At 34.4% G+C, this 12,581-nt stretch overlaps 1 protein-coding gene across 1 annotated transcript in view; it reads left to right on the forward strand.

Annotated features, from left to right (window-relative positions):
* SPATA16 (spermatogenesis associated 16) overlaps nucleotides 1-12,581 on the forward strand; it is a 252,495-nt gene that overhangs the window by 74,397 nt on the left and 165,517 nt on the right. The window contains exon 4 of the mRNA XM_043593302.1: nucleotides 9,161-9,306. Within this exon, the coding sequence (XP_043449237.1) occupies nucleotides 9,161-9,306 (146 nt within the window). The remainder of the gene's footprint in view (nucleotides 1-9,160; nucleotides 9,307-12,581) is intronic.

Raw genomic sequence — 12,581 nt, forward strand, 5'->3', positions numbered from 1 at the left:
AGAATAGGAAGCAGGCTCCAGGCTCTGAGCCATCAGCCCAGAGCCCAACGCGGGGCTCGAACTCACGGACCGCGAGATGGTGCCCTGAGCCAAAGTCGGACGCTTAACCGACTAAGCCACCCAGGTGCCCCTTGGACTTCTCAGTCTTAAGAACTGTGAGAGCTGACTGTTGGATACTTAAGCCACCCAGTCTATGCTATTTTATCATAGCATCCTAAACTAAGATAATGGGCATGAAAATAGTGCTTCGTATTGTGATTATTAAATGGGGTAATGGAGAACACTTAGAACATTGCTTGTAATTATTTAAGTACTATTTAAATACTTTCATTTGTTATCACTAGTATTGCTTTTGTAAAAAGAAGTAGAATTTAATAATGAGGAAAATAAAGCCAATGACATAGCAGTCAATATTGAGATGCTCCTAGAATGAAGAGGTAAAAAAAAAAAAAATCAGAAAACCTAAAGAGTAGAGACATAAGACACAAGAATTACTTTCTTAAGAAAGAAAACACAGCAGTTAGGATGAGACCAATAATCAAAGATGTAACTGAAGAAAAGTTTCATAAGTTAAACAAAACTGAGTATGGAAACACAAAGAACGTACCTCTTTCTAGGTAAAGTAGATGAGAACAGAATACATCTGAACTTATGATAGCAATATTTTGAATTATAAGAAGATAGAAAAAATACAACATGCTTGAGGAAAAGGAAGAAATTTCAATACAGGAAGTTTTTAAAAATTATATCTGGTTTCATTTTTTAAAAGTGCTATGTTTTTTCTTCTCTGCCTGCTAAATACAAGAATATAAACGGAGAACTATGTATTTACAGAGAAACATTCATTTCATGTGTCAAGAAATGTATATTCAGCCATGTTAATTTGCATGTGTAATGTTAACAAAAATACATTCTCAGCTGTGCACTAGCTCAGAAAAGTTACCATTCACATAACCCCTCTTGAAAAAATTACTTGGGAAAAACTACTTGGAAGTGGGTGCTAGCAAACTGAAAGATGATTAAGAAAAAAAAATAAATAATGAGCTCATTATACAAAAGAACTTGCCAACTTCCCCCTGTGATTCCTGTCATTAAACACAGCCCTCATCTCATGGCAAATGTCCTCAGAGAAGAGTCCACAATGATGAGAATGTGGAAGGACTGATGCATCCTTTCACAATGGCTTCTGAATAAAACTTCAGAGCAAACCTCATTATGCGTTATTATTCCTCATTATAGGAATCAGTCTATAATTTGATGCAGAGAAAAAAGCCCTATAGAAAAGTCCCTCAGATATGATTTATCTTTCAAAACCCCAGTTAAACATAATTATAAGTGTGCTAAAAAGAAGGCAGGGGAGGGAAAAATTAGAGAGACATAAATACTAACATGATAATTCATTAAACTACTTTGAGATAATTGTACATTTGTATGCAGTTGTAAGAAATAATTCAGAGATCCCATGTATTCTTTATACAGTTTTTCTCAATGGTAAGATCTTGCAAAATATAGTACAATATCACCACCAGAGTATTAGAATTGATACAATCTACCATTATTAAGATTTCTCTAGTTTTACTTGTACTCATGTGTGTGTATTGTGTGTATTTAGTTCTATGCAGTTTTAAGATTTGTAAGATGCATGTATTCGCCCACCAAAGTCAAGATATAATGCTGTTTGTTCTATTGGCCTTTTATAACCACAACACCCATCCCATCACTAACCACTAATCCCTCACAATCATTAATCTGTTCTCTTTTCCTATAATTCTGCCATATAATAATGTAGTATGTAACCCTTTGGGGTTGGCTTTTTTTCATTCAGCATAATTTTCTAGTAATTAATTTAAGTTGTTGTATCACTCTTTTTTCTTCTTATTGCAAAATAATATCCATTCATCCATTGTATGTATGTACCACAGTTAAATCATTGACCCATTGAAGAACATCTAGGGTACTTGCAGTTTGGGGTAAACATTCATGTATGGATTTTTGTGAACATTAATTTCTCTAGGATAAGTGCCCAGGAGTGCAGTTGTTGAGCTGTATAGTAGTTGCATGTTTATTTAGAAACTGCCATATTGGGGACACCTGGGTGGCCCAGTTGGTTAAGCATCAGGCTCTTGGTTTCAGCTCAGGTCATGATCTCAGTTTGTGTGATTGGCTCTGCACTGACAGCACAAAGCCGGCTTGGGATTTCTTTCTCTCTCTCTCTCTCTCTCTGCCCCTCCCCTGCCTGTGCACACATGTGCACATTCTCTCGCTCTCTCTCAAACTAATTAAATAAACATGAAAAAAAAATTTTAAAGAAAAAAATAAACTGCCGTATTGTTTTTTCAGGTAGCTGTACCATTTTACATTTCTGTCATCAGAGTGTGAATGATCTTGTTTCTCAGCTTTCTCAGCTTTTGGTATCATTACTATTTTTTATTTTATCCATTCTGTAGTTATAATTGGTAGTTTTAATTTGCAGTTCTCTAATTATTAATGATGGTGAACAGTAAACTGTCAAATATCTTGTATGTGTTTATTTGTCATCTGTATGTCCTTCTTGGTGAAATGTCTATTCATGTTTTTTGCCCACTTTCAAAGTGGATTTTTTTTTTCTATTGATGAGTTTTGATTCCATTACGGTCCAAAAATAAATATTCTGAATGATTTTAGTGTTTTCAATTATGTTGAGGTTTGTTTTATGCCCCACAATATAGTCTGTATAGGTGACTTTTACATGGGTGCTTAAGAAAAATATGTATTCTGCTGTGATTAGGTGGTGTTGTTCAGATCTTCTGTGTCCTTGGTGATTTTCTTTAGAGTATTTTTAGTATTTGCTTATAGGGGGATATTGAAATACCCAACTATAATTTTTACATGAGTATATTTTAAATATGTTTTGGTTTTTTCATTGACAACATATAAAAAGAAGCAAAGCATATGAAAAAAGGGTACAAAAATTATATACAATATATAATTTATCATGATAAAAAACATGAAAATTATGGAAACAAAAATGCCAAAACAAATTTTTTCAATGTTTTTTTTAATTATTAAAGTATAATTGACATACAATATTATATTAGTTTTAGGTGATTTGATGATTTCAGGTGGTACAATGATTTGATATTTTTATATATTGTAAAATGATCACCACAGTAAGTCTAGTTAATATCCATCACCAGACATAGTTACAAATTTTTTTCTTGTGATGAGAACTTTTAAGATTTAACTTCTTCACAACTTTCATATATGCAATAATATTACTAACTATTGTCCCCATGCTGTACATTACACCTCCATAAAGTTATTTATTTTGTAACTAGAAGTTTGTACCTTTTGATTCCTCTTAGCCACTTGCCCACATCCTGCCTCCCACATCTGGCAACCACCAATCTGTTCTCTGTATACATATTACCTTGGTTTGGGTTGTTTTTGTTCATTTTTTGTGATTTTGAGGTTCCACATTCAAGTGAGACAATACAGTTTTTGTCTTTGTCGGCCTTTCTTATTTCACTTAGTATAATACCCTGAAGATTTATCTATGTTGTTACAAATGGCAAGACTTTACTCTTTTCATGGCTTTCATTTTAAAGCTTTCAGCTTTTCATCATTGAGTATGTTAGCTGCGTGCTTGAGTATGTTGAAGTACATTTCCTCCATACTCATTTTGTTGAGTTTTTATCATATACGGATATTGAATTTTGTCAGATACCTTTTCTGCATCTATTAAGATGGTAATACGATTTTTAATTCTTCATTTTATTAATGTGATATATCACAATGATTGTATATGTTTGAACCATCATCCTTGCATCCCTGCAATAAATCCCACGTAATCGAAGGTATATGATCCTTTTCATGTATTATTGAATTTGGTTTGCTAATGTTTTGTTGAAGATATTTACACCTGTGATTATCAGGGATATTAGAAATATGCCAAACATTAAAAGAAAAAGGTAGGGGGGAGCATCTGGGTGGCTCAATCAATTGAGTGTCTGACTTTGGCTCAGGTCGTGATCTTACGGTTTGAGGGTTTGAGCCCTGCGTTGGGTTTTGTGCTGACGGCACAGGGTCTGCTTCGGATTCTTGGGTCTCCCTCTCTTTCTGACCCTCTCCTGCTCATTTTCTCTCTCTCTCTCTCAAAAATGAGTAAACATTAAAAAAGAAAGAAATATATCAAAAATTAATGGCAATTACACATTGTGATAGAGTTATGGATAAATTATTGTCTATCTTTAGATGTTTTTGTGACTCCAAAAACAATATAAAAACCTTGAAAATTATTTATTGGATGGATGACATATACTCTTATTTGTGGATATTTGTTAACTAAAATAATGCATATTTTTCAAATTTATTATTCTTCCCTAGATCTTCAGGAATCACTCAAAATTATGTTTCAGAAATATAGTGGGCAAGCACTCATCATATAATATCCTAAAAGGGGGAGAATCCTATTAACAATATTAGTCTTGATAATGCTGATCTTAAATTAAAAAAAAATACATGGTTGCATTTTTAAGAATAAGACCAACAATATAATATTTAATATTGGTTATTTCTGCTGTTATGGGGATTTGTGTTATTTTTATAGGTTGTGTGTGTGTGTGTGTGTGTGTGTTAACATTTATTTGATTTTGAGAGACAGAGAGAGACAGCAGGAGCAGGGGAGGGGTGGAGAGAAAGGGAGACACAGAAGCCAAAGCAGGCTCCAGACTCTGAGCTGTCAGCACAGAGCATGATGCGGAGCTTGAACCCACGAACTATGAGATCATGACCTGAGCCAAAGTCAGACGCTTAACCGACTGAACCACCTAAGCACCCCAATTTTTATCTGTATTTTTAAACAAACCTTGAAATTTCTTTATGACAAAATTTCTGAAAATAATTTTGATAATTTATTTCTTAAGAGAACCTTGAGATATTTTAGAAAAAATGTTTTATAACTCCAAAGTATTATCTTGTTTTCAGAAAATTATCATATATATTTTATAAATATGTATATTTTTTTTAAATTTTTTTTCAACGTTTTTTATTTATTTTTGGGACAGAGAGAGACAGAGCATGAACGGGGGAGGGGCAGAGAGAGAGGGAGACACAGAATCGGAAACAGGCTCCAGGCTCTGAGCCATCAGCCCAGAGCCCGACACGGGGCTCAAACTCACGGACCGCGAGATCGTGACCTGGCTGAAGTCGGACGCTTAACCGACTGCGCCACACAGGCGCCCCTGTATATTCTTATTAAAATTTGAACCCGTGATTCAAATTTACTACTGAAATTTTAACATTTAGCTCCTCATCAGAACAATAACTATACCCATAGGATTTTTCATTGTATTTTCCCTTAAATAATATTCTTTTAATTTGTCCATGCTTCATTGAAAAATATTTTAGTCTTCCTTTGTAAACAAAAAATTAATACCCAATAATAATATTTCCCAGTTCAAAGTCTCCTCACTGATGTATTATCCAATAGTCTAAAAGTTTTTATTCTGTTGTGTTCATGACTTATTTTACCAAAGACTTACGTATATAATTTCAGGCAAATATTAGTTGAACAAAGTCACCTTTCCTACATTCAACTCATACCGCACTAAAGTCCTTTATCTTCTAGAGAAATAAAGTCTGTACAAATGTCTGCATATAAATTTAAAAATTCAGTAAAATATCTGGAATTTTTAAACAATACTGATGCCAAACTTTTGTCTACATTTACCTATAATCCTACCTTTAATTTCAGCATATTTGATAACAATTTGCCTAATTGCAAGGCTTATTTCAAATAAGTCTAAAGGTTGATCATTTTCATTCTTATTCTGACCTTCAATTTTATAGAAGTAGAGAATATCACTGTTGTTAGAAGACTAATCTTCTAACAACATTTATTCTTCACTTTCAGTGTTTGTAGAAAAAGCCCTTAATAGTCTGAAGGTCTATTTTTTGCCATGTAAGATCTGAATGTCCTCATTGAGGTCACCCTGTAACTACTCCCTGAACAGCCCACACCTTCATCCCACAAAAAGTTTGCCCGAGGGGGCATCTGGGTGGCTGTCAGATTTCAGCTCAGCTGGGTGACTCTTGATTTCAGCTCAGTTCATGATCTCACAGTCCCAAGATAGCAGTCTGCAGCAGGCTCCTTGCTGGGTGTGAAGCCTGCTTGAGATTCTCTCGCTCTCTCTCTCTCTCTCTCTCTCTCTCCCTCTGCCCCTCCCACCCCACACTCTCCACTCTATCAAAAAAAAAAAAGTTTGCCTGAGAAAGGAGGCTTATCTGCTCCATCACATCAGAGAGGAACACAGACAGGAAGGGTCAAAGAATGCACTCAATGGGTGACTTGTTTGCTTATTGTTTTATTTGTGTAAGATTTTATATGAGGAATTCAGGAGGTTTGGGTATTTGAGACTTGAAAAAAGTGCTGATTTCATTTAGAAAATAAAGTTAATGAAGAACGTCTAGAATTTTAATGCTTTGATATACTAACAAAACTACACAATTTTTACTCACTTCATTTTCTACTGATTTGGGCTTTATGAAGAGCTATTCCATTCAAAAATCTTTTTTTCCCCTAGATGATTGTCCGTGTAGGTATTTCTAGGTCCTAAAGGATCAGATTGGCAGAAGGGAGATGCTATCCCAAGCTGCTTTGTTCAAACTACAGTGCTTAAAGTATATTTCAAGATGTGTTTATAACCACCTTGACATTTGTGAGGGTCAGACTCAGGAATAGTTACTAAATCAGTGTTAAATGTTTTGTCTCTTTTATTACCAATTAATCGGGTGATCTTTATAAAACATCGAAACTAAGGTCATCCACAAATCGTCTTTCCTTTTTTTCTTCTAAAATAATTGAGAAAAAGGTTTTATAGTATGTACTTTGAGAATCCTTTTAAGAACATGAGTTAAATTTGTCTATTTTTCTAAAAGATAATTTGTTTTTTCTTAATTTTTAATGTTTATTTATTTTTGAGAGAGAGAGAGAGAGCGTGAATGGGGAAGGGGCAGAAAGAGAGAGGAAAACACAGAATCCGAAGCAGGCTCCAGGCTCTGAGCTGTCAGCACAGAACCTGACGCGGGGCTCGAACTCACAAACTGTGAGATCATGACCTGAGTCGAAGTCGGATGCTTAAACAACTGAGCCACCCAGGTGCCCCTCTAAAAGATAATTTGAAGGAAAGACGCTTATATTTGATCATGTATACATAGTTTTTACAGGAAAAGGGATAATAGCTTATATGTCTAAAGAGCTCTTATAATAAATAAGAGATTAACATGTCAATGGAAATAGGCAAGGGATTTAAAAAAATAGGAATTTACACAGAGCTAAAACCAGCCAAAATTCACTTTATCTTTTTTTAATTTTTATTTATTTGAGAGACAGAAAGGTGGGGGGGGGGGGAGGGGAGCAGAGGGTGAGAGAGAGACACACAGAGGATCTTAAGCAGGCTATATGCTCAGTGTGGAGCCCAATGTGGGACTCCATCCCATGACTCTAGGATCATGACCTGAGCCGAAATCAAGAGCCCTACTCTCAACTGACTGAGCCACTGAGGGACCCCAAAACTCATTTTAAAAAGACCTATCTAATGCAAATTAAAATATAAAGGTGGTAATATTTGTCTGGCAATTAGTATTAGATTTAATAAATATTTATTGACCAAATAAATGAAGTAACGGTTTTCACCAGATAGGAAAAAACTTTTAAATAATATGAATTCTCACAATTGACAGGATATCCAGACAAAAGATAATCGTATCAGGTAACTATCAATTCAAACTAGTGATATTAAACATCTAGACTCTAGATTTTATTTAAGCTTATAGCTTTTGGATAAAATTAAGAGAAATACATTTTAGAACAGAATATAGCCATTCTCAAACAAATTTCACTTTATTTTTTTTTAACGTTTTTTATTTATTTTTGGGACAGAGAGAGACAGAGCATGAACGGGGGAGGGGCAGAGAGAGAGGGAGACCCAGAATCAGAAGCGGGCTCCAGGCTCTGAGCCATCAGCTCAGAGCCTGATGCGGGGCTCGAACTCACGGACTGCGAGATCACGGACTGCGAGATCGTGACCTGAGCTGAAGTCGGGCGCTTAACCGACTGAGCCACCCAGGCGCCCCACAAATTTCACTTTAAAAAATAGTTGACCATAATGTTAATGTAAATGATAAGCCAGTGTTGACTTAATCTATAAAAGAAAAATTAGTTTAAACTATATCATTTAAACAAACAGTTTTTAGAATATAAGAAATTCTATATTAAGGTATTTATAAACAGATATTAATTCCAAATATTACTATCCCTCATGAGACAATTTTACCCAGTATGTGGTCAGATGGAAATAGAAAAGAGCAAAAAAGCAGATATTCTGAATAAGGTCACTAAACAGAAAGTGGGGTTTCTTCTTCCCCATCAGCCTTAATTCCAAAGAACAGTAGAAAACTCTGAGGGGAAAACAAGTGCCAATCTATCGTTGTCATATTATTTACACTTCTTAATGTTTCGGGTTCTCCTAAAAAATTAATTATTTTCTTCATCTGCAGTTTATCTATGGTGCCCAGAAACCACTGACTTCCTGGAATTTTTATTAAGAATTCCACATTCTTGCCATGTTTTTCAGATACTGTGGTCTCTGCCAATAAATTCTAATAAATTTTCACTTCTTTTCTTTCAATAACATCTTAGAGAATATGATTCAGACTCAAATTAATCACCGATCATGTTAATGGTTCCTAGGAGTTTACTTCCGATACCCCTTATTATATTAAATCAGACTTGATAGTGTGCTAGATCATTGCTCTGCTGGGTTTTCATAAAAGTACTGGTATTTAATATGATTTATACCTGGTTTTCTGTTAATATCTTTGCTTATTATATGCTTTATTTTTAAAATAGACATTCTCAGCAAATGGCATCCTCTTAAAATATATCATTCTTTTAAAATGTTTTACAGGAAGCATTTTGCAGTAAAATGTGTTACTTATTTTATATTATAGTCACATAATAGTGAATAGGAATAGTTTATTTAATTTATAATCAAAAAATTAATATTTAACTGATATTTTGGAAAAAGTATGCATACATATATGTGTTTTGCTTATATAAAAGATCAATTATATACCAAGATTATCGGGAAATTTAAAGTCTTTTTTTTTTTATTTTAAGCTTTGTAGCAAAGGGGCAGCTCTGGGAAAACCATTTGAAGCATCTGCTGAAGATATAGCAAGTGTGGCAAGTTTCATTGAGACAAAGCTTGTTACATGCTATCTACGCATGAGGAAACCCGACCTTGCCCTAAATCATGCACACAGGTAAAATGAAGTATTAATGGCTACAAGTAAACGCTGTTCATGCAAGCAGAGGGCACTATGTGAGCTTGTATTATCAACTTCCATTTCATTTAAATTTGAAGACAAAACAAAAAACATTTCTTTAGTACTTGATTTATGTTAAACTAGATAATGATAAAGAGGACAAAGGGCATCTTAAACCCTAATGGAAGAAATAAACACACAACTACACATAATGCAGGGCAAAATAAAAAGGCAGATATCTGGAGTAGCAAATTACTACAGGAAGAGAGGAAGGAGTGAATAAGGTAAGTGAGGGATCAGAAGGATGAGAAGGATTTCCAAAAATGCACAAGATATGGAAAATGGTGGAAGGAAATTCAGACTAAACCATAAGCAAAGAGTTGACAGTACATGGTTTATTTGATGATAGGATGTCTGATTCAAAGGATGCTTTGCAAGGGTAGGTGTGACAGCTGCCAAAAGGTGTGAAACACTTTTTATCATTGTCCTTAAAGATTTCTTTTTATAGTTCTATCCTTCTTCAGAATTCTGGATCATTATGTTATCTTGTGGCTTCCCAGAATCCCCCAGGCCTCTTTTTCTTCTGTAAACATGTACCTCTCATATGTCCTGTTTCCTAAATGCCTTACTCTTACCATGGGTAATAGTTTAATATACAGCAAAGCTAAAGTGATTATGTTATGCTTTTCAAATAGCTGTTTGCTTAGAATTATGATGCCTCCTCCCTTCCTTGCCTAACTTTGAGCAATTTACCTAGAACTTCTTGTCTTATTCATTCTCTGGTCTCACACATTCTGCACTTCTTTTGGATACAAATAACAAATCACTATCAACATGAGAAGATAATGCCTGTCTTGTTAATAACCACTAGGAAACCTAACTATCAGTTATATTAAGACCCATCTAGGGGCGCCTGGGTGGCGCAGTCGGTTAAGCGTCCGACTTCAGCCAGGTCACGATCTCGCGGTCCGTGAGTTCAAGCCCCGCGTCGGGCTCTGGGCTGATGGCTCAGAGCCTGGAGCCTGTTTCCGATTCTGTGTCTCCCTCTCTCTCTGCCCCTCCCCCATTCATGCTCTGTCTCTCTCTGTCCCAAAAATAAATAAACGTTGAAAAAAAAATTTTTTTTAAAAAAAAAAGACCCATCTTGTAAGTGGGAGATCTGCCAGCAAGGGAAACATTATTTATGGCTCCACATCCATGAGGATTTAAAAGATCTCCCCAAGATTCCTCACAGTCATAAGGAAATCTCAAATCTGTAGGCTTACCCTTGCCATCAAAGACCTGCAGACAACAAAATCACTTTGAAATCCACAAGATAACCTGCTTGAAAGAAATTTCCCTGCTTAAGTCAACTACAGAACCTCAAGGCAGAGTCTCTTTGGCACCAAAAGAAAATTCAACCCAATACTTTCTGGAAGCATTTTATGTATCCATAGTTTCCAAACCCAATATTGGGACATGCAGTCTGTCAAATAATTTTATTCCATTTCCATTTGAAAGGATCAATATTGGAAATGTAACATATATTTCAGTATGTCAAAATATTGGAATTCCTGGGCTACTTGGGTGACTTGTAATTACAAGAGGAAAAATATTTGAAATTGGAACTGACCCGGAAAATCTATAGGCATATGTAAACAATAATAAATGAAGATGCACAGAAAGTAACTATTTATCACCTTCTCCATGGTTTTCACCACACATAAAGAGGGCCACCAGCATGGCCAACATTTTAAGAAAAATATCTCCTGGATATCAGAATGGGTTTGATGGATTTTTAAATCATTTTTTAAAGTTTATTTATTTTTGAGGGAGAGTGACAGAGACAGAGACAGATACAGAGTGTGAGCAGGGGAGGGGCAGAGACATAGGGAGACACAGAATCTGAAGCAGGCTCCAGCCTTGAGCTGTCAGCACGGAGCACAATGCAGGACTCGAACCCATGAACTGCAAGATCATGACCTGAGCCAAAGTCAGAGAAGCTTAACTGACTCAGCCACCCAGGTGCCCCTAAATCATTTTTAATAATAAGAGTTTCAAATGGCATGATCACATAAAAAATCAACTCAGTGTTATAAAAATAAGTGTGAACATAAATGTAAAATTGCACTGTAATCCAAATATAAGAAACAATAAAATGCTACAGGTCCTAACAATGCAAAGATAAATTTCAATAATTTCACTGTTGAGATTTAGCAATTTTTGTTTTAAAACTAAGAGAACTCTTTGAAGATTTAAAAATTGCTGAGGATATTTAATGGTGAATAGTAAAATGATCTTACCAATTACACTCAGATTAACTTTTATCTTTTTTTTTCTATAGTATAAGAACTTTTGCTTCTGTTTCTAAGTTGAACATTAAATAAGAAATGCAAATCAATAAAGGTTAAACAGTCAATTCATACAATTAATAATGCACTGAGTGAAATAAATCATTTTACTGGGCTTGTCATACTGCAGAACTGCAGAAGCCAGTGCATATGATTCTAATATTAAAGTGTTTTTAAAGATCTCAGATTTTAAAACACAGACTGATATATAATCAATAAATATATTTCTCAAAATAAATTAATTAATCAGAATTCTCAATCTAGAAATAGCTTACAATCATTAATTATACAATGAATGCAGAACTTTGCTTTTGTATTATTACCATATTGTGATGGTTGATACTAATCATGAATCAAAATTAAAATATTCCTTTTTTGCATTTATTTGCATTTGCTAAAGCATTCTTTCTTTAATTTTATGTAAATGTGAGGTCTGCTGCATATCTTTAGGAGATTTGTTAGCACAAAAATTAGCTTAAAAACCATCATGTAGTTTTGTTTCTGATAAAACTAAATGCATATTGTTTTGTCATGTGGAAGACTACAGGAACCATAACTTTATGGTTTTAAGTTCAACAAAGATACATTTTGAAATTAATCAGATGTGTACTGATATTTAAAATATGAAACTAAGTGATATAAAGGCTCTAGAAACAATTATTAATAATTTTTTTCCTAATAACACGTCCAAAGTGGCAGATATGTATACCATGGTATTTTTACTTCAACCAAAAGTGATGCCTAGATTCATGAAACACATCAATTTCTGTGCTTACCTCATCAGATTAGTGCCATTGTTTATCAGGAAGTGTTTTGAATATTCCTAAGATTGATTTCTACTCTCAACAAGAGTAGAAATTGTGCTATAACTCTTTTTCTATCATATAATTACATTTTGATGTATATAATTATAAACATTTTAATGATGCATGCCACTTTTTT

This window comes from Prionailurus bengalensis, chromosome C2, assembly GCF_016509475.1.
Source record: "Prionailurus bengalensis isolate Pbe53 chromosome C2, Fcat_Pben_1.1_paternal_pri, whole genome shotgun sequence".
Classification (NCBI taxonomy): domain Eukaryota; kingdom Metazoa; phylum Chordata; class Mammalia; order Carnivora; family Felidae; genus Prionailurus; species Prionailurus bengalensis.